Genomic DNA, 26,437 nt, shown 5'->3' on the forward strand with positions numbered 1-26,437 from the left:
GTTTGGTGATCAACAATGCTTTTTTCAATATGATGGAGCACCTTGCCATAAAGCAAAGGTGATAACTAAATGGCTCAGGGAACAAAACATAGAGATTTTGGGACCATGGCCTGGAAACTCCCCAGATCTTAATCCCATTGAGAACTTGTGGTCAATCATCAAGAGACGGGTGGACAAACAAAAACCTTCAAATTCAGACAAAATAAAAGCATTGATTTTGCAAGAAAGGACTGCTGTCAGTCAGGATTTGATCCAGAAGTTGATTGAGAGCATGCCAGGGAGAATTGCTGAGGTCCTGAAGAAGAAGGGTCAACACTGCAAATATTGACTTGCTGCATTAACTCATTCTAACTGTCAATATAACCTTTTGCTACTCATAATATGATTGCAATTATATTTCTGTATTTGATAAAAACATCTGACAAACATACATAAAAACCAGAGGCCAGCAGATCATGCGAAAATATAATATTTGTGTCATTCTCAAAACTTTTGGCCATGACTGTACTCATGATCAGCCTCTTCACGTAAACAAGGAATACAGGACCACTGTTCTTGTGTTTGGTGGGAGTTCCCAAAAAAAAAATAATCAGTAATAATTATAAAGTCATGTCTGCCTAAGGCTAGTTTCACACTAGCGCTTTTGAGCGCAGCGACGGCCTGCGCACGGGCACCACTAAGCCCCGCCCCTGCCGCACCTCCGCCGGTAGCTCCGCCTACCGGCGCATGACGCTGCATGCGTCCTGCGTCCCCTATCTTTATCACTGGGGGCGCAGGCCGTGCGCAGTATGCGTTTGGCGGCGCATGCGCCTTTTTGACGGTGCGCCAAGCGCAACCAAACTGCAGCAGGTTGCGTTTGGCGCAGGTCGGCGCACCGTCAAAAGGACGCATGTGCCGCCAAACGCATACTGCGCACGGCCTGCGCCCCCTGTGATAAAGATAGGGGACGCAGGACGCATGCAGCGACATGCGCCGGTAGGTGGAGCAACCTGAGGAGGCGCGGCAGGGGGCGGGGCTTAGCGGTGGCCGTGCGCAGGCCGTCGCTGCGCTCAAAAGCGCTAGTGTGAAACTAGCCTTATACAATGATTCAGGGAGGAAATTTTGAACATTCAATTTAGAACAACCTGCAATTATTTACCACATTAGAGCCACATATTAATGAGAAAAGTGGAGAAAAAGTTAAATCCAGTGTTAAATATTTTTCTTACCAACAGAACAATCGGGCCCCATCCAGTTAGGATCACAGCTACACAGACCTGTGTCAGTGAGGTAGGTCCCATGTCCACTGCACTGATCTGGACATTGAGTCCGCGGTAATTCACAGTTCTGGCCACCCCAACCAGGACTGCAGAGACATTCTTTATTCACACACACTCCATGATTGGAGCATGTTGGGTCAATACAATCCACTAAAATGGAAGACAGACAATAGATTACATTAAAAATACAAAAATAATAACAGCAGCTGCCTTTATCTTTACATAACTGTACAAATACTTTGCTTCGCTCATCTTGTGCCGAATTTGTGTTACATTGTACAGTTGTGGCCAAAAGTATTGACACCCCTGCAATTCTGTCAGATAATACTCAGTTTCTTCCTGAAAATGATTGCAAACACAAATTCTTTGGTACTATTATCTTCATTTAATTTGTCTTAAATGAAAAAGCACAAAGAGAATTGTCCTAAAGCCAAATTGGATATAATTCCACACCAAACATAAAAAAGAGGGTGGACAAAAGTATTGGCACTGTTCGAAAAATCATGTGATGCTTCTCTAATTTGTGTAATTAACAGCACCTGTAACTTACCTGTGGCACCTAACAGGTGTTGGCAATAACTAAATCACACTTGCAGCCAGTTGACATGGATTAAAGTTGACTCAACCTCTGTCCTGTGTCCTTTTGTGTACCACATTGAGCATGGAGAAAAGAAAGAAGACCAAAGAACTGTCTGAGGACTTGAGAAACCAAATTGTGAGGAAGCATGAGCAATCTCAAGGCTACAAGTCCATCTCCATAGACATGAATGTTCCTGTGTCTACCGTGTGCAGTGTCATCAAGAAGTTTAAAGCCCATGGCACTGTGGCTAACCTCCCTAGATGTGGATGGAAAAGAAAAATTGACAAGAGATTTCAACGCAAGATTGTGCGTATGTTGGATAAAGAACCTCGACTAACATCCAAACAAGTTCAAGCTGCCCTGCAGTCCGAGGGTACAACAGTGTCAACCCGTACTATCCATCAGCGTCTGAATGAAAAGGGACTGTATGGTAGGAGACCCAGGAAGACCCCACTTCTTATCCCGAGACATAAAAAGCCAGCCTGGAGTTTGCCAAAACTTGCCTGAAAAAGCCTAAAACGTTTTGGAAGAATGTTCTCTGGTCAGATGAGACAAAAGTAGAGCTTTTTGGGCAAAGGCATCAACATAGAGTTTACAGGAGAAAAAAAGAGGCATTCAAAGAAAAGAACACGGTCCCTACAGTCAAACATGGCAGGGGTTCACTGAAGTTTTGGGGTTGCTTTGCTGCCTCTGGCACTGGACTGCTTGACCGTGTGCATGGCATAATGAAGTCTGAAGACTACCAACAAATTTTGCAGCATAATGTAGGGCCCAGTGTGAGAAAGCTGGGTCTACCTCAGAGGTCATAGGTCTTCCAGCAGGACAATGACCCAAAACACACTTCAAAAAGCACTAGAAAATGGTTTGAGAGAAAGCACTGGAGACTTCTAAGGTGGCCAGCAATGAGTCCAGACCTGAATCCCATATAACACCTGTGAATATAAACTATAGGAAGAGAGAGCGCAATAGGGTCTTATCTGGGTAAACTTTGAAGAAAGATAAGATAAATATACTCACCCTTTGCAGGAGAGATTTACTCATGTAAAGTCAAAGGTCAGCCTGCTGCATGTCCAGGGCTCCACTACGTGGCCGCCAAAAACATCAGTTTTATAAGGATTACATTTTTGGACTTTGTGCGCTGCTTGACAAATTACCACATCCAAGTTATGTCGAAGGTTTAACCATTTATTTCCCAACGTGTTTCGAAGTGTAAAACACTTCTTCCTCAGGGGATGACATATGTCAGAGAGAAGGCACCCTTCAAATATCAGGGACCTGGAGCAGTTTGCAAAAGAAGAATTGTCTAAAATTCCAGCAGAGCATTGTAAGAATTGATGGTTACCGGAAGCGGTTGGTCGCAGTTATTTTGGCTAAAGGTTGTGCAACCAAGTATTAGGCTGAGGGTGCCAATACTTTTGTCTGGCCCATTTTTGGAGTTTTGTGTGAAATGATCAATGTTTTGCTTTTTGCTTCTGACATGGCGCAATTCACATTTAGCTCTTCAAGATTATATGTCACGTAACAAACTCGACAGTCTAACAGTAAAAAGTAATACTTTTTCCTCTATCTCATGGGCATTCTAGGTGTTTACCTCCAATTGTCTGAATAGGCTTGTGTGAATATTTGGGCAGAAATGGCATTTCCCTAGATCTCTCTTTAAGATATAAGAATGATTTTTTTGGTCACGGCCTCATAGCCCATTCTTAAATCTGGCCACTGACATGCTTGCCAGCTATCTTATAAGCACGTTTTGCTTTTTTTTTACGACAGCATGTAAATTTTATACCTTGAACTATTAAAAATCATCTTAGAACTGAATTGTCACAGGAGGCTCTTCAAATTTATGTCACTGTCACACCACGCAGAGCAATAAAATTAAAAAGTTTAAGGAGTACATTGGAAGAATGAAGTGAAAATCAGAATAATTTCTGTGAGAACTGCATAGCCTTCAGCAAGGATAACATACTGTACAGCTATTAATAGATACTTAAGGGCTTTCTGGACTTCTTTATATTTCAGGGTATGGAATTTCTGCCCAATGGCTACAAGATATCACATCACAGGTATACAGAATAGCTGTGAGAGCAATACACATTGTACGACACCAATGAACCATGAATCATATTTATGACGTTAAATGTCATTGAAAAATGACTCAACCACAAGACTGGCAAAGACAACACCTCTAAGTTAACGTAATTTGTCAATTTCAGTTAGGTCCCTGCTGCAACAAAGTGCAAAATCTGACAAATGTTCCATTTCATTTTCCATTGCAAATTTGTTAATAGAGCAACAGTGTTTATGTGGCAGAATATATGGATCCTATTGATTTCTATGCCACTTTCATTTCAGGTGAATTGTTTGGATGTCATAGTATGATGAATATCCCAACTAAAAAGCTTAAGTTGAATAAAAAATCCAGCTGACTCAGAGTTCTCGCCTCCATTCTGTGTTTTGATAAGGGCACGTGAATGACATGGCTTCATTAGTTTTTAAGCAGCAATCAATAACTGCATAATATTATAGCAAGGTGTAAAACTGTGCTTAGTCAAACAATAGGATGGTTGTCACAAGTGAAGGGTGGAGTGGACATTGACTAGACTGCCACTACTGTACACTAGAACGCCCCGTGCTACTGGCTTCTCTATACAACGTTGTGGCAGGGGATTTGTGGCCGGGATCCAGGTTCTTACTTAATACAGGGCACTTCATAAGAAGTCATTCATCATTCTATACTATAATGTGGAGTATCTTTGGCAGCAGGTTTCCTACGCATATAAATGACTGATGCCTCTGCGTGCCTCATAGTCCTGCTCTCATTGATTTATAATGTATTTAAATGCACTGCGAAACATAACGTTATTTTGCCATTTACCATATGTCTCACATAAAAGATCTATGAATACTTGTCCGCTCTTTACATGGTGTGATGGTAATGGGATCTAGAACACAGTCGGTTGGTCTATATTAGTGGACTTATAGATGGAGGGGATGTCTTCACCAGGATGACATACTTTTCTTTAAGCATGTTACAATGAATTTGTGTAATATAAAATGTACCTTCTTCACAATTGTCTCCTTTGAATCCCGCAGAGCATACACAGTTTCCTTCTATACAATAGCCATGGGTGCTACAGGAAGGGTCTATGCACTGACTGCTGGGCACATCACATTCTGCTCCTTTCCAGCCGCTATAGCAGATGCAAGTACCCTTGGAGTACTGCCCATTGCCACTGCACAAAACCGGACACGCAGCTGAAAATACATGATAGAAAGAAAGCAAATATTAATTCTTGCATTTGCACACAGTATTAGTAATATAAGTTAATCAAGCAATACACTTGTGGTTTCAGACAGGCTATGCATTGATTCATCTCAATGCGCTTTGACCTTTTTATAAATATATTTAATTTGTGAAATATAAAAAACCAATACTGTTTGATTTTGGCAACAATATCCAGGTTATGTATTGAACAGATGCTGTAAAGCTGCATGAATGACAATCACAGGTGCACACTGTTTCTGCAATAGCTCACGTACAATATAATGTTTTATTTCTAATGGAAAATGAGAAAGAGATATAATTCTCCTAACCGATAAAAGAAAACAAAGTTTTATGACATTACAGAAGGGGCAATGTGAAATTCACTAACATACAAACAAAGGGAGTATTCCTGGATCTAAAAGGTCAATCATGAGATACAATAGTCTGAAATCTTGTCTGCTGTGCTCTGCTCCATATATATAGCCTGGGACACAGCCAACACCACTACAAAGGATTCAATAGTTTTATCATGGAACCAAGCAGAATGCCACGGCAGTGTTACCGCTAAGTTGGACCACGTGCAGTCTTGTGGCCTATTTTCATGAACGACATATACAGTGTGTTCGTAAAGTCATGGTGCACTTTTGACAAGTCAATGGAAAGCAACAAAAAACGATAGAAATGTGAAATCTGCTCCAAATAAAATAAATACTGTCCCAATTTCATACCTATTCAGTGCTGTTCAATGTGGGCTCCATTTGTTGTCCTACACACATCCAAACGATGGTGAAGTTCTTGCCACACACGGGTAAGGACATCTGGTGTAACAGAGTGAATAGCATCTGTGATTCTCTGTATTAAGTGATTAATGTCCTTGATACGTTTAATGTACACATGTTGCTTCTCATAACCCCAAAAGTAAAAATCTAAGGGCGTCAGATCTGGGGATTGTGGTATTCTGTATACTTTCCTGTGACTGGTCAAACGTGCACCATGACTTTACTGACACTCTGTATATACTGTATATGTATATCATCAACATTAACAGAAATAAACACTTGAAATAGATCACTCTGTTTGTAATGAGTCTCTATAATATATGAGTTTCACTTTTTGTATTGAAGAACTGAAGTAAATTAACTTTTTGATGATGTTCTAATTCTGTGAAAAGCACCTGTATATATAGGTGATTATGGCTTACAGCCAATGAAAACCCAAAAGTCATTATCTCAGTAAATTAGAATACTTTGGCCTACTGAAATGTATGTTCAGTGAATGCACTCAATACTTTGTCGGGGCTCCTTTAGCATCAATTACTGCAACAATGCGGTGTGGCATGGTGGTGATCAGCCTGTGGCACTGCTGATGTGTTATGGAAGCCCAGGTTGCTTTGATAGCAGCCTTCAGCTCATCTGCATTGCTGGGTCTGGTGTCTCTCATCTTCCTCTTGACGAGGGGTTAAAATCAGGCGAGTTGGCTGAACAATCAAGCACAGTGATACTGTTGTTTTTAAACCAGGTATTAGTACTTTTGACAGTGTGGACAGATGCCAAGTCCTGCTGGAGAATGAAATTTCCATCTCCAAAAAACTTGTTGGCAGAGGGAAGCATGAAGTGCTCTAAAATTTCCTGGCAGACAGCTGCACTGACTTTGGTCTTGATAAAGCATAGTGGACCTACACCAGCAGATGACAAACCATCACTATTGTGGAAACTTTACACTAGACCTCAAGCAGCTTGGATTCTGTGCCTCTCCACTCTTCCTCCAGACTCTGGGACCTCGATTTCCAAATGAAATGCAAAATTTACTTTCATCTGAAAACAACACCTTGGACCACTGAGCACAATCCAGTTATTTTTCTCCTTGGCACAGGTAAGACGCTTCTGGCATTGTCTATTCGTCATGAGTGGCTTGACACAAGGAATGCGATACTTGTAGCAAATGTCCTGGATACGTCTATATATGGTGGCTCTTGAAGCAATGACACCAGCAGCAGTTGACTTCTTGTGAATTTTGCCCAAATGTTTGAATGTCCTTTTCTTAACAATCCTTTCAAGGCTGCAGTTATCCCAGTTGCTTAAGCACCTTTTTCTACCACACTTTTTCCTTCCACTCAACTTTCCATTAATATGCTTGGATACAGCACTCTGTGAACAGCCAGCTTCTTTAACAATTACATTTTGTGGCTTACTCTATGTGTGTCAATGACTACCTTCTGGACATCTGTCAAGTTAGCAGTCTTCCCCATGATTGCAGAGCCTACAAAAACAGAGTGACTTTTTAAACACTAAAGGCCCTGTTACATTTAGTGATGCACCAGCGATCCCAACCACAATATGACCCAGTCAGGATTGCTGGTGCATCGCTAAATGGTCGCTAGTGAGCTGCCAAACAGGCAGATCTCACTAGTGATGCAGCAGCGGTCGGCGGTCGTACTCACCTGTCAGACGTGGCGAGGGTGACCGTCTTCCACCTGCGTCCATGGCTCGCTCATCGGTGCCAGCAGGAAGCCAAGGATGAGAAATGGACCAGGCCGATCTCGCGCGATCACCGATAACCAGCGGGGGAGCTGGTCGGAGGTGAGTATCACATGTAGCGATATCGCTAGTGATATCGCTGCTGCGTCACAAAATCGGTGACGCTTTAGCGATATTACTAGCGCTATCGCTATGTGTAACAGGCCCTTTAGGAAGTCTTTGCAGGTATTTTTTGTTAATTATTCTAATTTACTGAGATAATGACTTTTGTGTTTTCATTGGCTGTAAGCCATAGTTATCAACATTAACATAAATAAACACGTGAATTGATACCTCAGTAATGACTCTATATAATATATGAAATTAATATATGAAATCTTAATTAAATAATTAATATATGAATTAATTAATATATGAAATCTATATAATATATGAAATTCACTTTTAGTATTGAAGAACTGAGTATGTACAGTATGTCTGTTGATGGCAGTGCGCAGGCACCGGGAAAGGTCAGAGAGGTCCGGCGCCTGCGCACTGCAGTACTCTGCTCTGCCCTCAACAAGGCCCATAAAGTACGCGTGCCCAGGAGCAGAGGGAGAGGCAAGGAGGAGGACGTCATCGTATGAAGATGGGAGGCACCGGACGGGATGGCGACACCCATCGGACCGGACCGAACGCCGGGGTGAGTATAATCTAACTCTTTTTTCTTATCTTTCAGGTTTCATCAGGGGGCTTATCTACAGCATTACAGAATGCTGTAGATTAGCCCCTGATGGCGGTGGCTGCAGCTGATAGGCCAAAAATGAGGTGACAGATCCCCTTTAAATTCCACGCCAATATCCCTGATTGCAGCAAATCCATGCGGCAGGAGATGACCCATGGCAACCGTCGGGAGATCAGCAGCTAGCGCTGCAGATCTCCTGATGGCAGCGGTGGCGTGCGTCATTTGAATTCCATGCCAATTCGTGGCCGGACTGCGCCTGTCGCTGATTGGTCGCGGCCGGGCGCGACCAGTCAGCGACAGGCACAGTCCGGCCGCAAATTGACGCGGAAGTCAAATGATGCACGCCACCGCTACTGTGGGGCTTCAAGGTGGTTGCCGCGGATCATCTCCTGCTGCACGGAGGTTAACGACGACGCAATCGGGAGATGACCAGCGTAGCGCTCAATGTGCGGATGGTACCCAGGGTCCAGAGGAGAGGAGACTCTCCTCCAAGCCCTGGGTACCATAATTGTGTAAAAAATAGAATTAAGATAAAAAATAGTGATATACTCACCTTCCAACGGTCCCCGATCTCCTCTCCAAGCTTCCGGCATCTTCCGGCTCCAATAATGTTTAGCGCGAAGGACCGGAGATAACGTCACTCTCGCGAGAGCGTGACGTCATCAGCGGTCTTTCGTGCAAAGCATTCCTGGGACCGGAAGATGCCGGGCACGTGGTGAGAGGAGGGAAAGTCCAGGGGCCGTCGGAAGGTGAGTATATCACTATTTTTAATGTTAATTCCATTTTTTACAGGTTTAGGGTACCCAATTCGCGGCCGGACTGCGCCTGTCGCTGACTGGTCGTGGCTGGCCAGGCTCGACCAATCAGCGACACGGGATTTCCATTACAGACAGACAGAATTAGACGATTATATAGTATATATATATATATATATATATATATATACTAGCTGAAGAGCCCGGCGCTGCCCGGGCATAGTAACTAACTATGGTTAGTTATAACAAATTATAATGATTATATCTATATATTTATGAAGCTGAGTGTATAGCCCCGCCCACTCCTCATAGCCACGTTCACTATAACATCCCACATCATCCCGTCAGCAAGAGCTACCGGTCTTATACCCCTAATATCCCACATCGCCCCGTCAGCCAGAGCCACCGGACTACTACCCCTAGTATCCTACATAATCCCGTCAGCCAGTGCCACCAGACTGCTACCCCTAATATCCCACATCATCCCGTCAGCCAGAGCCACCGGACTACTACCCCTAATATCCCACATCATCCCATCAGCCAGCGCCACTGGACAACTACGACTAATATCCCACATCATCCTGTCACAGCCGCCGGACTACTACCTCTAATATCCCACATCATCCCGTCAGCCAGAGCCACCAGACTACTACCCCTAATATCCTACATCGTCACATCAGTCTGGGGTCAGAACCAGAACGCTGAGTGGAATGATCGTAACTTCCATACTGGGGATCCCTTTAAGAGAGGCCTGGGGTCAGTACCAAAGTTCAGAGTGGATTTGCCCTAACTTCCATATGGGGATCCCTTTAAGAGAGCCTGGGATCAGAACCAGAGCGCTGAATGGATTTGCCCTGTCTTCCATACCAATGATCCCTTTAATAGAAGCCTGGGATGAGAATCTGAGCACTGAGGGATTTACCCTAACTTCCATACCGGAGATCCCTTTAAGAGAGGCCTGGGATCAGTACCATAGCGCAGAGTGGATTTACCCTCACTTCCATACTGGGGATCCCTTTAAGAGGGGCCTGGGGTCAGAACCAGAGCGCTGAGGGATTTGCCCTGACTTCCATACAGGAGATCCCTTTAAGAAAGCCTGGGGTCAGTACCAGAGCACTTGAAGGCAATTGCCCTGACTTCCATACCGGGGATTCTTTTAAGAGAGGCCTGGGATCAGAGACAAAGCGCTGGATGGATTTGCCCTGACTTCCATACCGGAGATCCCTTTAAGAAAGGCCTGGGGTCAGTACCAATGCGCAGAATGGATTTGCCCTAACTTCCTTACCAATGATCCCTTTAAAAGAGCCTTGGGTCAGAACCACAGAGCTGAGTGGTACGGTCCTAACTTCCATACCAAGGATCCCTTTAAGAGAGGCCTGGGGTCAAAACCAAAGCGCTGGACGGATTTGCTCTGACTTCCATACCAATGATCCCTTTAATAGGGAAGATGTGCCTATAGGATAGAGGATGTGTGATGGGGATGTGGGCAGGGAGGGGAGGATTCATTTCTGTCATGTGCTCTCTGCTCCTTTCAGGGGGGCAGACAATGGCTGGGAGCTTATGTTCCCAGAGACGCTAGATTTGTCCCACCATGTCAGTGTCTGCTGAGGTGTTGTCAAGTGGGAAAACTTGCTCATAGCAACCAATCACAGCTCAGCTTCTTTTAACCAGCTCTGGTGAAATGAGAGATGCTTAGTGATTGGTTGCAAGGAAAACTGTTGCTCATAGCAACCAATCACAGCTCAGCTTCTTATGTACAGCTCTGGTGAAATGAAAGATGCTTCGTGATTGGTTGGTGTTACACACACACACATTCAGTTTTATATATATACAGTGGGGAAAAAAAGTATTTAGTCAGTCAGCAATAGTGCAAGTTCCACCACTTAAAAAGATGAGAGGCGTCTGTAATTTACATCATAGGTAGACCTCAACTATGGGAGACAAACTGAGAAAAAAAAATCCAGAAAATCACATTGTCTGTTTTTTTTTCATTTTATTTGCATATTATGGTGGAAAATAAGTATTTGGTCAGAAACAAGCAATCAAGATTTCTGGCTCTCACAGACCTGTAACTTCTTCTTTAAGAGTCTCCTCTTTCCTCCACTCATTACCTGTAGTAATGGCACCTGTTTAAACTTGTTATCAGTATAAAAAGACACCTGTGCACACCCTCAAACAGTCTGACTCCAAACTCCACTATGGTGAAGACCAAAGAGCTGTCAAAGGACACCAGAAACAAAATTGTAGCCCTGCACCAGGCTGGGAAGACTGAATCTGCAATAGCCAACCAGCTTGGAGTGAAGAAATCAACTGTGGGAGCAATAATTAGAAAATGGAAGACATACAAGACCACTGATAATCTCCCTCGATCTGGTGCTCCACGCAAAATCCCACCCCGTGGGGTCAGAATGATCACAAGAACGGTGAGCAAAAATCCCAGAACCACGCGGGGGGACCTAGTGAATGAACTGCAGAGAGCTGGGACCAATGTAACAAGGCCTACCATAAGTAACACACTACGCCACCATGGACTCAGATCCTGCAGTGCCAGACGTGTCCCACTGCTTAAGCCTGTACATGTCCGGGCCCGTCTGAAGTTTGCTAGAGAGCATTTGGATGATCCAGAGGAGTTTTGGGAGAATGTCCTATGGTCTGATGAAACCAAACTGGAACTGTTTGGTAGAAACACAACTTGTCGTGTTTGGAGGAAAAAGAATATTGAGTTGCATCCATCAAACACCATACCTACTGTAAAGCATGGTGGTGGAAACATCATGCTTTGGGGCTGTTTCTCTGCAAAGGGGCCAGGACGACTGATCCGGGTACATGAAAGAATGAATGGGGCCATGTATCGTGAGATTTTGAGTGCAAACCTCCTTCCATCAGCAAGGGCATTGAAGATGAAACGTGGCTGGGTCTTTCAACATGACAATGATCCAAAGCACACCGCCAGGGCAACGAAGGAGTGGCTTCGTAAGAAGCATTTCTAGGTCCTGGAGTGGCCTAGCCAGTCTCCAGATCTCAACCCTATAGAAAACCTTTGGAGGGAGTTGAAAGTCCGTGTTGCCAAGCGAAAAGCCAAAAACATCACTGCTCTAGAGGAGATCTGCATGGAGGAATGGGCCAACATACCAACAACAGTGTGTGGCAACCTTGTGAAGACTTACAGAAAACGTTTGACCTCTGTCATTGCCAACAAAGGATATATCACAAAGTATTGAGATGAAATTTTGTTTCTGACCAAATACTTATTTTCCACCATAATATGCAAATAAAATGAAAAAAAAACAGACAATGTGATTTTCTGGATTTTTTTTTCTCAGTTTGTCTCCCATAGTTGAGGTCTACCTATGATGTAAATTACAGACGCCTCTCATCTTTTTAAGTGGTGGAACTTGCACTATTGCTGACTGACTAAATACTTTTTTTCCCCACTGTATATATATATATATATATATATATATATACACTCACTGGCCACTTTATTAGGTACACCATGCTAGTAACGGGTTGGACCCCCTTTTGCCTTCAGAACTGCCTCAATTCTTCGTGGCAGAGATTCAACAAGGTGCTGGAAGCATTCCTCAGAGATTTTGGACCATATTGACATGATGGCATCACACAGTTGGCGCAGATTTGTCGGCTGCACATCCCTGATGCGAATCTCCCGTTCCACCACATCCCAAAGATGCTCTATTGGATTGAGATCTGGTGACTGAGGAGGCCATTTGAGTACAGTGAACTCATTGTCATGTTCAAGAAACCAATCTGAGATGATTCGAGCTTTATGACATGGCGCATTATCCTGCTGAAAGTAGCCATCAGATGTTGGGTACATTGTGGTCATAAAGGGATGGACATGGTCAGCAACAATACTCAGGTAGGCTGTGGCGTTGCAACGATGCTCAATTGGTACCAAGGGGCCCAAAGAGTGCCAAGAAAAAATTCCCCACACCATGACACCACCACCACCAGCCTGAACCGTTGATACAAGGCTGGATGGATCCATGCTTTCATGTTGTTTACGCCAAATTCTGACCCTACCATCCGAATGTCGCAGCAGAAATCGAGACTCATCAGACCAGGCAACGTTTTTCCAATCTTCTACTGTCCAATTTCGATGAGCTTGTGCAAATTGTAGCCTCAGTTTCCTGTTCTTAGCTGAGAGGAGTGGTACCCAGTGTGGTCTTCTGCTGCTGTAGCCCATCTGCCTCAAAGTTCGACGCACTGTGCGTTCAGAGATGCTCTTCTGCCTACCTTGGTTGTAACGGGTGGCAATTTGAGTCACTGTTGCCTTTCTATCAGCTCGAACCAGTATGCCCATTCTCCTCTGACCTCTGGCATCAACAAGGCATTTCCGGCCACAGAACTGCCGCTCACTGGATTTTTTTTCTTTTTCGGACCATTCTCTGTAAACCCTAGAGATGGTTGTGCGTGAAAATCCCAGTAGATCAGCAGTTTCTGAAATACTCAGACCAGCCCTTCTGGCACCAACAATCATGCCACGTTCAAAGGCACTCAAATCACCTTTCTTCCCCATACTGATGCTCGGTTTGAACTGCAGGAGATTGTCTTGACCATGTCTACATGCCTAAATGCACTGAGTTGCCGCCATGTGATTGGCTGATTAGAAATTAAGTCTTAACACACAGTTGGACAGGTGTACCTAATAAAGTGGCCAGTGAGTGTATATATATATATATATATATATATATATATACATACATACAGGGTGGTCCAAAAGTAGGTGGACAGAAAATAATAACATTTATTTTGATTTATATATAAAATTATATTTACTAAACACAAGCTTCTGTGACTGTTCCATAAAAAAAAGTCCAAAAACAGCAAAACTTGAAATACCACCCCAAACTTTGACACCAGGCTCAGTTAGTTGTTGCTCTAATGTTAAATGCATGTTCTCATTATACCAGTAAATACAATTATGTCTGTTAATATGGCCAGATAATTTGAAAGAAGCTTCATCACTCCACATGATGTTATCTACAATTACTGGATTTTCTTCAATTTCGTTAAGCATAATCTCACTAAATAGCAGCCGCCTGTCTGGATCATCCTCCAATAAACCATGAATTAGATGTGGACGATAAGCTTTCCAACCAATAGATTTCAGGATTTGCATGATGGAAGCTCGTGAAATTCCCAATTCGAAAGAGACTCTTCTGGTGGACTTTTTTGGACTCTGAACAAATGTTTCAAAGCATTAATGATTGAGCCAGTGGCATTGAATTTGTCACGAATGTGATAAATGGTTTGTCTCTTTGGGGCTTGAATACCAAATGTTTCAATCCAATTTGCTCTATCTGTTTCAGCATTTTGAGATTCCTTTGGCGGAGACTATGCGGCAAAATAATAAATGAGCACACGCGGGTCAGTGTCACCCGGTGTGTACAGGAGCGAGTTCTGTTGATTCACAGACCGCGGTGCCGCACAATGTAAGTGCCGAAACTTGTTAAACGCACAGGGCTCGGCCGGATCATCGCTAGTATACAGACACAGGACTCCATCCCAAGGACACGGGGTTAGAGTCCCTCTAGTCCACTAGGGCTCGGTGCCGATCCAGCTGAGACAGCAAAAGAGAAAGAAAGGAATAATGCACTAGTGTGCACTGCACCGCTCTGGCGGAAGCCACTAACCACCCAGACTGAGGAGGAAAGCGCTAGACCTGTGCACGACGCCGCGCTGGCTGATGCAGCCACTAGGTGCCTTGTGCTGGATGGCACAATATGGCGCTGAGAGATGTGCTGTGATTAGGAAGCACTGTGACACTAGGCTTAGCCACTACAAGGCACTGACTTAAACTAAGATAACCCTACAACATGCGTAACAAAGGGAAGGGGTTTCATAATAAGTCATTCACCAGATCCATGCATCCATCATCACACACACAAGTTATAATAACTGTCTATACGAACCTTTTATAGCAGCATCCTTCCGGGACCTTCCTGATGGTCCAATCGGAACTGGAGAAGGACCTGCGCATGTGACCTCCGATCTCCAATGAGAAATCGTCCCACGGGTATGCTCAGTGGACCGAAAGGAGTAGCTCGCTGCTGATCATCATGAGTTGCTATAGCTGGACCAGAGGTGGCAGCAGCAACCAAACCGAGAGTGCTAGTCTGAGCTGAGCGCTGGGATCAATGAGTCTGCTGGGCAGCCTCCTCTGCAGCCGGAGAGGAATGGGAGACCGCCAAAGGCAAGGCTCTAGATTCCTGCTGTGCAGCGACAGGAACCCGACGCCTAACACAGGTAAGGACGTCTGGTGTAACAGAGTGAATAACTTCTGTGATTCTCTATTTTAAGTGATTAATGTCATTGATACGTTCAATGTGCACATGTTGCTTCACATAACCTCAAAAGTAAAAGTCTAAGGGTGTCAGATCTAGGGATCGTGGTATACTTTACGGACACATTGTATAAGTATATATATATATATATATATATATATATATATATATATAGTATATGTAATGAGGTATCAACTAGTGGTATTATGAGAGACAAGTATGTATCGCACAGATAGAGGTCTGCTGCGATCTAAATCCAGGACAGTTGGCTGGGTCGTGTTGTTCCACAAACCTATATATTCTATTAGGGCTGGATTTAAGAGTTAACCAGAAAGTGATGGGTGGGTCTGGTTAACCACATACCTCCCTGAGGTGTGTTCCTGTGATGTCAAAAAGGTCCTATATGCTTCCTGGTTGCAACACATGGAGAGGAGATGTCCATGTGTGAGACTGGAGGTGGCAGGAGCTCCTGAAAGTCCAGGAAGCTACTGAAGGTCTGGACTAGTGATAGGACCACTATGAAGCCAGTTTGGGAAACCTGAGAATCTATTAAGCAGGTAACTCAGAGCCTGGGGAAATGTGAGCTGACAGGTATCAGTTATTGAACTGTGCGGACATAACCACAAATGAAATGGACTTTATGTCGGTACTGTGATACTGTGGTTTATGGGTGTATAACAAACCAGGAATGGACTTATGTAAATGAAGAAACAGTTGCTGCTCATTTAAATATCGCTGCCAAGTGAGTGTACCCCAAAATGCTTAGTGATCACTACTTCACAATATATATATATATATAGAGAGAGAGAGAGACAGAGAAAGGCAGAGAAAGAGACAAAGTTGTAAGACTGACATATATTTTGTTTTTCACAGTTGGGTGCTTCAGTGTTTTTAGATCTTAGTCAGATGTTTTGTATGATTACTGAAGTACAATTATCAGCATTTCATAAGTTGATATATTTTTATTGACAAATACATCACGTTTATGCAAAAACTCATTATTTACAGTGTTGACCTTTGTTTTTCAAGACTTCTGCAAATTGCTCAGGCTTGTTGGATATCAGCTCTTTTCTTGGGCACAAACTCTAAATTTCAATATTTTGTTCACCGAGCCACATAGTTATCACTTTCGCCTTGTGACATATAGCTCCATCATACTGAAAAAACATGTCTATCAGCAAATTCATCCTGAATTGTTGGGAGAAGTTATTGGAGGATGATTAGATGTCATTCTTTATTCATAGCAATGTTCTTAGGCGAAATTTTGAGGGACACACTCACCTGGATGAAAAACATGAATGGTCTCAGGATACATTTCTATTGCCAAGACACAGGAATCATGGTAGCACTCAGCTTCTCTTCGCCAGACAACCATTCTTCCAGATATCCCAAACAGTCTGAAGGGGGCTTCCTTACAGAAAAGAATCGAAAGTACAAGAATTTGACTGCGGGAGACTGGGGTAAAAGCCCGCTTTAAATTATTTGGGACATCTTGAAAAATGATTGTCTGGAGCGGAAAAGGTGGACACTACCATTAGTGCTGTGTCATGCCAACAATACAGCATCCCTTCATTTGTGAAATTGCTACACTGTAGATATTGACGTATTTGATAATAAAAGTTTAATGAAGTAAGAAATGCTTATTTTTTAAAGCATTTGACTATATACATATATATACACAGTGGCATAACGACAAAGTTATGGACCGTGGTGCAAACTTTGAAATGGGCCCCCCCAAGCCAAAATATTTTCCACCCAAATTCGCATTTTCCCTATTCATTTTGCACACTATAGATTTGTGGCAATGTTGTATAGTCTGAACTAATACTGTCCTGTAATCGCTGAAAAAATGATTTTATAACTTACATGTACTTATGCTAATTAGGGTGATGTCTTCGGAAGTGCCGACACTCTGGGCATTCATGTCCTCCATCGTTCCAATTCCAAGTGCACTCCCGGCATTTGAAATCTGTGCTGTTTCTGCCTGGTATGATGATGCTGCGCGTCATTTCTGGTCCTGTGAAGCGTGGGGGTGTATTGGGTGTACTGGCTCCGGAGCATGCGCACTGCACATTCTGAAACTGGCGAGTACACCCAATTCTCCCCACAATGCATACTATCGGAAATTACGTGGACAAGCATCATACCAGGAAGAAACAGCACACAAATTTCAAATGCCGGGAGTGCGCTTGGAATTGGAGTGAGGGAGGACATGAACACCCAGAGCTGGGCGCAGAGGTGTATCTAGGTTTTCTGGCACCCGGGACAAGAATTCAGTTTGGTGCCCACCCCCCAACATACATGAAATTGTACCCTTAGTCATGTACCGACAAGCTGCTCTCCCTAATGCTCTCAATGATCAGTGAAAAGCTAAGAGAAGCAGGAATAGAAGGACTGTAAGTATGAAAATCGCATATGAGTGAAGTGTCCATGTGATGACCTCTGGAACCTGCATAGCTGAGTCCTGACATTGCAGGCTTCTGAATTCTCACAAGAAATGCACTGCACACTTTTAGGGTTCTCCCTTGCTGATGGACAGTCATGACAGCGTAAGTATGTGATTTGTATACTTCTGGCCACATTCCGACTAGACGTGCCTGGCCTCGCTCAGTTCATTTTCATTGAGTGAGGCCACACGTCTAGTCAGCACGTGACTGCATGTATGTAAATCACCAACACCAGAGAATCCTGACAATGTGCAGTTAGCACTGTGAGAATTCAGAAGTCTGCAGTCACATAGAATGACTACAGACTCATCACAAATCTGGACAACCTCTTTAATGCTCCTAACATAAAAAAATGAGAATTAGTCAGTATCACAAATATGATTTACATCCAGGTACTTTATAGATGTCGTCATCTCTGGAGTCATTCTGCTTCTTTTCTTCATCTTGTCCAGACCCCATGGTGAGTTTTCTCATCCACAGCTCGTCTCTGCAGACTTCTATCTTCTTGGCTCTTTTGCAAAAAATCTCTACATGATGCCCTTAAAGATAGAAGTGTCACTATAATGCTCCTGAATAAAAAATTGCCCCTCACTATATTGTCTGCACAAATTATGACCCCCACACTGTCCCTCTTATGGTACATGCTCTTTACACTGACCTGTCCTTTCCATACTGGTCCCCTCTACACATTGTCCTCTCACACCGTGTCCTCCTTATAGGCCCCAGTCTCTATACTGTACTCTGTCATCACACTCCCCCTCCTTGGTATACTGTCCGCTCCTGGTTGTACCCTTACACTGTCTCCCCATGCTATGCCCCCACTACTCAGTTTCTATGCTGCGTCCACTCATATTTCTCCCCCCATACTGTCTCCTCACACTATTCCCCTCACTCCTTATACTGTATCCTCTCGCATCCCCCTTGTTCACCATACTGTCTTCTCATACAGTGGGAAACAAACTATTTAGTCAGCCAGCAATTGTGCAAGTTGCTCTACTTAAAAAGGTGAGAGACACCTATAATTGACATCATAGGTAGACCACAACTATGAGAGTCAAAATGAGAAAACAAATGCGAAAAATCATCTTGTCTGATTTGGCAAGATTTATTTTGCAAGCTATGGTGGAAAATAAGTATTTGGTCATTAACAAAATTTCAGCTCAACATTTTGTTATACAGTATATCCTTTGTTGGCAATGATGGAGGTCAAACGTTTTCTGTAAGTCTTCACAAGGTTGGCACACACTTTTGTTGGTATGTTGGTCCATTCCTCCATGCAGATCTCCTCTACAGCAGTGATGTATTGGGTCTGTCGCTGGGCAACATGGACCAGGCCACTTCAGGACCTTCATATGCTTCTTACAAAGCCACTCCATCATTGCCCTGGCGGTGTGCTTGGGATCATTATCATGTTGAAAGACCCATCCACATTTCATCTTCAATGCCCTTGCTGATGAAAGGAGGTTTGCACTCAAAATCTCACGATACATGGCCCCATTCATTCTTTCACGTACACAGATCAGTCATCCTGGTCCCTTTGCAGAGAAACAGCCCCAAAGCATGATGTTGCCACCTCCATGCTTCACAGTAGGTATGGTGTTCTTTGGATGCAACTCAGCATTCTATCTCCCCCAAGCACAACAAGTTTTGTTTCTACCAAATATTTCTACTTTGGTTTCATCAGACCATATGACATTCTCCCAATACTCTTCTGGATAATCCAAATGCTCGCTAGCAAACTTCAGACGTGCCCAGACATGTACTGGCTTAAGCAGGGGGACACATCTGACACTACAGGATCTGAATCCCTGGTGGCATAATGTGTTTCTGATGGTAGTCTTTGATACAGTGGTCCCAGCTCTCTGCAGGTCATTCAATAGGTCCCCCCATGTGGTTCTGGGATTTTTGCTCACCATTCTTGTGATCATTTTGACCCCACAGGGTGAGATCTCGTATGGAGTCCCAGATCGAGGGAGATTGTCAGTGGTCTTGTATGTCTTCCATTTTCTTATTTTTCCTCCCACAGTTGATTGCATCACACCAAGCTGCTTGCCTGTTTCAGATTCAGTCTTCCCAGAATGGTGCAGGGCTACAATTTTGTTTCTGGTATCCTTCTACAGCTCTTTGGTCTTCACCATAGTGGAGTTTGGAGTGTGACTGTTTGAGGTTGTGGACAGGTGTCTTTTATACTGATAACAAACTCAAACAGGTGGAATTACTAGAGGTAATGAGTTGAGGACAGAGGAGCCTCTTAAAGAAGAAGTTACAGGTTTGTGAGAGCCAGAAATCTTGCATGTTTTTAGGTGACCAAATACTTATTTTCCACCATAATTTGCAAAACAAATCCTGCCAAATCAGACAAGGTGATTTTCTGGATTTGTTTTCTCATTTTGACTCTCAAAGTTGTGGTCTTCCTATGATGTCAATTACAGGCCTCTCTCATGTTTTTAAGTGAGAGAGCTTGCACAAATGGTGGCTGACTAAATACTTTTTTCCCAACTGTATATTTACCCACTCACGTTCTATACTGCCTGCTCACACATTTCCCCACTGTGTTTGCACACATCCTGTCACCCTCACTCCCTGTACTCTGTCCACATACTTTTTTCACATTGCTACTCATACTGTGTCAGCATTCATTCCCCCGTTCACTCGCCATACTGTCTGCACCCATTCCCACTCACCATACTGTGTCTGCACCCATCCCCCATACAGTTTCCTCATACATTGCCCCATTCCTCTATATTGTTTCCTCATACACACCCCCATACTGTTTCCTTGTATGTGCCCCCATTTCCCCATACTGTTTCCTCATGCATGCCCCCATTCCCCCATACTGTTTCCTCATACATGCCCCCATTCTCTTGTACTGTTTCCTCATATATGCTCCCTATTCACCTGTACTGTTTCCTCATACATGCCCCCATTCTCCTGTACTGTTTCCTCATATATGCTCCCCATTCACCTGTACTGTTTCCTCATGCATGCCCTGCATCTGCCCCTTCGCTACTCATTTTGTGTCCTCATATCTTCCCCACACATTAAATCCCCCTTCCCCACTCCAAATCTCCCCACACAGATTAAATCCCACATCCCCACTCCAAATCACCCCACACACATTAAATCCCCTCATCCCCACTCCAAATCTCTCCCCACGCATTAAACACCCCCATCCCATTTCAAATCTCCCCACCCACAATAAATCCACCATCCCCTCCAAATCTCCACACACACAATAAATCCCCCCATCCCCACTCCAAATCTCCCCCCAAATCTCCACCCACACATTAAACCTCCCCCATGCACTTATTTTTCTGTGTCTTCAGCTCCACTAGAGCACTTACCACCCATCTGTGTCTCTGCAGCCCTGGTGAGTGATGTCAGCAGCATGATCACATGACATGATCACACTGCTAGCGTCGCTCTGTCACGGCGGTCATAGCTTCAATTGTACTCTCGTCTGTAAGATTTGAGCACAATTGATCACTGGGAGCCGGCACACTGCAGCTTCTTTGTGCCCGCTGTCAGTTTGACAGCTGGCACAGAGATTGGCCAACTCCAAGTCCGAGGAGCGGCAGAATGCCGCTACCGAGGAAGACACTGCGGACCGCCGCATAAGGTGGTCAGACTGTGCCCCTCTGCCGGCTGTGCCCAGGGCACATGCCCTGGCTGCCCTCCAGATACTCCTCTGGCTGGCTGAGTGGCCCCTAAGCACTCCAAGCCCGATCGCAGCTGCGACCCATGAAACCTTGGTAGTTACGCCCAGTATATACAGTGCCTTGCGAAAGTATTCGGATCCCTGGAACTTTTCAACCTTTTCCCACATATCATGCTTCAAACATAAAGATGCCAAATGTACGTTTTTCATGAAGAATCAACAACAAGTGGAACAAAATTGTGAATCTGCACAAAATTTATTGGTTATTTAACATTTTTGTGGAAATTCAAAAACTGAAAAGAGGGGCGTGCAATATTATTTGGCCCCTTTACTTTCAGTGCAGCAAACTCACTCCAGAAGTTCATTGCGGATCTCTGAATGATCCATTGTTGTCCTAAATGACTAATGATGGTAAATATAATCCACCTGTGTGTAATCAAGTCTCCGTATAAATTCACCTGCTCTGTGATAGTCTCAGGGTTCTGTTTGAAGCACAGACAGCATCATGAAGACCAAGGAACGCAACAAGCAGGTCCGTGATACTGTTGTAGAGAAGTTTAAAGCCGGATTTAGATACAAAATGATTTCCAAAACTTTAAGCATCCCAAGGAGCACTGTGCAAGCGATCATATTGAAATGGAAGGAGTATTATACCACTGCAAACCTACCAAGACCCGGCTGTCCTTCAAAACTTTCATCTCAAACAAGGAGAAGACAGATTAGAGATGCAGCCAAGAGGCCCATGATCACTCTGGATGAACTGCAGAGATCTACACCTGAGGTGGGACAGTCTGTCCATAGGACAACAATCAGTCATACACTGCACAAATCTGACCTTTATGGAAGAGTGGCCAGAAAGCCATGTCTCAAAGATATCCATAAAAAGTGTCATTGAAAGTTTGCAACAAGCCACCTGGGAGACACATCAAACATGTGGAAGAAGGTGTTCTGGTCAGAGGAAACCAAAATCAAACTTTTTGGCAACAATGCCAAATGATATGTTTGGCGTAAAGGCAACACAGCTCATCACCCTGAACACACCATCCCCACTGTCAAACATGGTAGTGGCAGCATAATGGTTTGGGCCTGCTTTTCTTCAGCAGGGGCAGGGAAGAAGGTTAAAATTGCTGGGAAGATGGATGGAGCTAAATACCGTACCATACTTGAAGAAAACCTGCTGGAGTCTGCAAAAGACCTGAGACTGGGACGGAGATTTGTCTTCCAACAAGACAATGATCCCAAACGTAAAGCAAAATCTACAATGGAATGGTTCACAAATAAACATCCAGGTGTTAGAATGGCCAAGTCAAAGTCCAGACCTGAATCCAATCGAGAATCTGTGGAAAGAGCTGAAAACTGCTGTTCACAAACTATCTCCATCAAACCTCACTGAGCTTGAGTTGTTTGCCAAGGAAGAATGGACAAGAATTTCAGTCTCTATGTACAAAACAGATAGAGACATACCCCAAGCAACTTGCAGCTGTAATCGCAGTAAAAGGTGGAGCAACAAAGTATTAAGTTACAGGGGCTGAATAATATTGCAATCCCCACTTTTCAGTTTTTGAATTTCCAGAAAAATTTAAAATAACCAATAAATTTCATTCAACTTCACAATTGCGTTCCACTTGTCATTGATTCTTCACCAAAAATTTACATTTGGTATCTTTATGTTTGAAGCATGATATGTGGGAAAAGGTTAAAAAGTTTCAGGGAGCCAAATACTTTCACAACGCACTGTACATATACATGTAAAACAGAAACATAAAGTCGCAGCAAGCACACATGGATTTAGGGTGGTTTATAGAGTTGAGCGAAACGGGTTGAAAAATTTCAAAAGTCGCCGACTTTTGGTAAAGTCGGGTTTCATGAAACGAAACCCAACCCTAGGGTGAGGTCAGCCAAGAGCTCGGCGACTTTAGCGCCAAAGTCGCGTTTCAAAAGTTTGTTTTCCGCCCTTTTTCAGCCAATCAGGATCCACGGACACTGTGGGCAACGTGATGACATAGGCAGGGGTCACCACCATCTTTGAGAAGGGCATGCAAGTGATTGGCTTGCTTTGGGGGGCGTCACAGGGGGTTTAAAAGGGCGTGCACGCCGACCGCCATGTTACTCATGCTGATCTCAGAATAGGGAGAGCTGCTGCTGCTGATTCTGTAGGGAGAGCATTAGGCAGGGAAGATGACACCAAAAACTGCTTCTGCTGCTAGCGATTTTGCCTGTACAACACACCAGTCACTGTGTGTGCAGTGCAAGTGGAGGCTATATTTTGCTGGATCAGCTGTGTTGGTTGTTAGGCTGCCTTATAAGGCTTCCTGATAGCTGCATTGCTGTTTTCCCACTGCTCTGCAAACTGCTTTTTTAAAAGCAATCCAAATTTTTTTTTTTGACCTGGTGAGGTACTGAGCATGCATTTTTTCACACCATACAGCGGTGTACGCTCCTCACACAGTACCGTGTAACGGCTGTTATCATGGCCACAGTGAAGCTGTGTGTGACTCTGTAAGAATAAGTCGAGGACATGTTCCGTTCTTACAGACCTCCACCTTCTAGTTTTGTCTGTTTTTCAAACAGTTAAGTAGATTTGCTGTTTGATCACATTCAAAACTATAGAGAGACAGTGTGTGTCAGTCCGTATAGTTAAAAAACACGGAGCTTGACAATTTTACGGACACCGGACAGCGGTGTACGTGCACGATCCTCTCTCTGTACCGTGTAACGGCTGTTATCACGGCCACAGTGAAGCTATCTGTGCGTGACTCTGTAAGAATAAGTCGAGGACATGTTCCGTTCTTACTGACCTCCACCTTCTAGTTTTGTCCGTTTTTCAAACAGTTAAGTAGATTTGCTGTTTGATCACATTCAAAACTATAGAGAGACAGCGTGTGTCAGTCCGTATACTTAAAAAACACGGAGCTTGACAATTTTACGGACAGCGGTGTACGTGCACGCTCCTCTCTCAGTACCGTGTAATGGCTGTTATCACGGCCACAGTGAAGCTATCTGTGTGTGACTCTGTAAGAATAAGTCGAGGACATGTTCCGTTCTTACAGACCTACACTCTAGGGAGATTCCTATTCTGCCCAATTCTATATACACCGTGTAGTTTGTCATACACTAGCCAATTTCTGCCTATGACATAGCGGTGTGAAATTCACTGGGCCTCACACAATCCAACAGTGTCCACAAGTGTGTTCAGAAATTCTACATCTTCTCTGTCCTATAGTGACATTTTTCACACCTGCGACATTGAGCCTGTGACATAGCGGTGTGATATTCACTGGGCCTCACACAATCCAACAGTGTCCACAAGTGTGTTCAGAAATTCTAAATCTGCCCTGTCCTATAGTGACATTTTTCACACCTGCGACATTGAGCCTGTGACATAGCGGTGTGATATTCACTGGGCCTCACACAATCCAACAGTGTCCACAAGTGTGTTCAGAAATTCTACATCTGCCCTTTCCTATAGTGACATTTTTCACACCTGCGACATTGAGCCTGTGACATAGCGGTGTGATATTTACTGGGCCTCACACAATCCAACAGTGTCCACAAGTGTGTTCAGAAATTCTACATCTGCCCTGTCCTATAGTGACATTTTTCACACCTGCGACATTGAGCCTGTGACATAGCGGTGTGATATTCACTGGGCCTCACACAATCCAACAGTGTCCACAAGTGTGTTCAGAAATTCTACATCTGCCCTGTCCTATAGTGACATTTTTCACACCTGCGACATTGAGCCTGTGACATAGCGGTGTGATATTCACTGGGCCTCACACAATCCAACAGTGTCCACAAGTGTGTTCAGAAATTCTACATCTCCCCTGTCCTATAGTGTAATTTTTCACACCTGCGACATTGAGCCTGTGACATAGCGGTGTGATATTCACTGGGCCTCACACAATCCAACAGTGTCCACAAGTGTGTTCAGAAATTCTACATCTGCCCTGTCCTATAGTGACATTTTTCACACCTGCGACATTGAGCCTGTGACATAGCGGTGTGATATTCACTGGGCCTCACACAATCCAACAGTGTCCACAAGTGTGTTCAGAAATTCTACATCTCCCCTGTCCTATATACACCTTGTACCTTGTTTTACATTACTATATAGTTTGTGGGATTTTGTGTACATTTTTACCAAAAATGAGGAAGGCTGGTGGAAGAGGCCGTAGAATTGGGCGGGGGTTGCCAGCTGGTAATGATGGTGTTGGTGGTGGATCTGATGGTAGTGGCAAAAGCAAAATAGGACCGAATGCAGGAGGTGTTGAGCTTGCGTCATCGTCTGGCTACACAAGGCCTCGAAGGCTTAGTTTTCTAGGAGTTGGCAAACCGCTTTTAAAGCCAAAGCTTCAGGAAAAAGTTTTGGCTTACATTGCTGACTCAGCCTCCAGCTCTATCGCCTCCTCTTCTGAAGTTGTAAAAAATAAAAGCACTGAGTCGTCATTGGAGGCTCATGTTCATGAACCACACCTTTCCTTGTGTCCTTCACCCCAACCAAGATTGAAGGATGACGCAGGCCATACAACTGATTACTCCATGGAGCTGTTTTCACATACCATGCCTGGGTTATCAAGTGAAATGGTGAATTACCCAGGCCAAGATGAATCTGACATGGAGTGCACTGATGCACAGCCACTGATGATTCTGCTGGTACATTCACTCAGAGCACTACATTGTCCTCGCAGTGTAATGAGCCAGATTCTGACCCTGATGAGACTCAGGTGCCCCTTCCCGCATACTATACCACCATACACGGTGACACAGAGGAAGGTGCACATGACATTGAAGAGGAGGTGATGGATGACCCAGTTGTTGACCCAGATTGGCATCCATTGGGGGAAGAGGGTGCTGCTTCCAATAGCTCAGATGAGGAGGAGGAGCATCCACAGCAGACATCGACATTGCAACAGCTGTTATCTGGCAGGCCCGGAGCACTCCAAAGACAGGTTCCAAAAATC

The 26,437-nt window shown here is 44.1% G+C and overlaps 1 protein-coding gene across 3 annotated transcripts in view; it reads right to left on the reverse strand.

The window, feature by feature from the left end:
* Positions 1-26,437, reverse strand: part of TENM2 (teneurin transmembrane protein 2) — a 6,300,157-nt gene that overhangs the window by 945,087 nt on the left and 5,328,633 nt on the right. For all 3 annotated transcript variants that reach the window (XM_073589482.1, XM_073589484.1, XM_073589485.1), the window contains 2 exons: positions 4,900-5,094; positions 1,209-1,409 (listed from right to left, as the gene is read on the reverse strand). In XM_073589482.1, the coding sequence (XP_073445583.1) occupies positions 1,209-1,409; positions 4,900-5,094 (396 nt within the window). The remainder of the gene's footprint in view (positions 1-1,208; positions 1,410-4,899; positions 5,095-26,437) is intronic.

The sequence above is a fragment of the Dendrobates tinctorius genome, unplaced genomic scaffold (assembly GCF_039654945.1).
Source record: "Dendrobates tinctorius isolate UK_male_01 unplaced genomic scaffold, ASM3965494v1 ptg000108l, whole genome shotgun sequence".
Taxonomy (NCBI): Eukaryota; Metazoa; Chordata; class Amphibia; order Anura; family Dendrobatidae; genus Dendrobates; species Dendrobates tinctorius.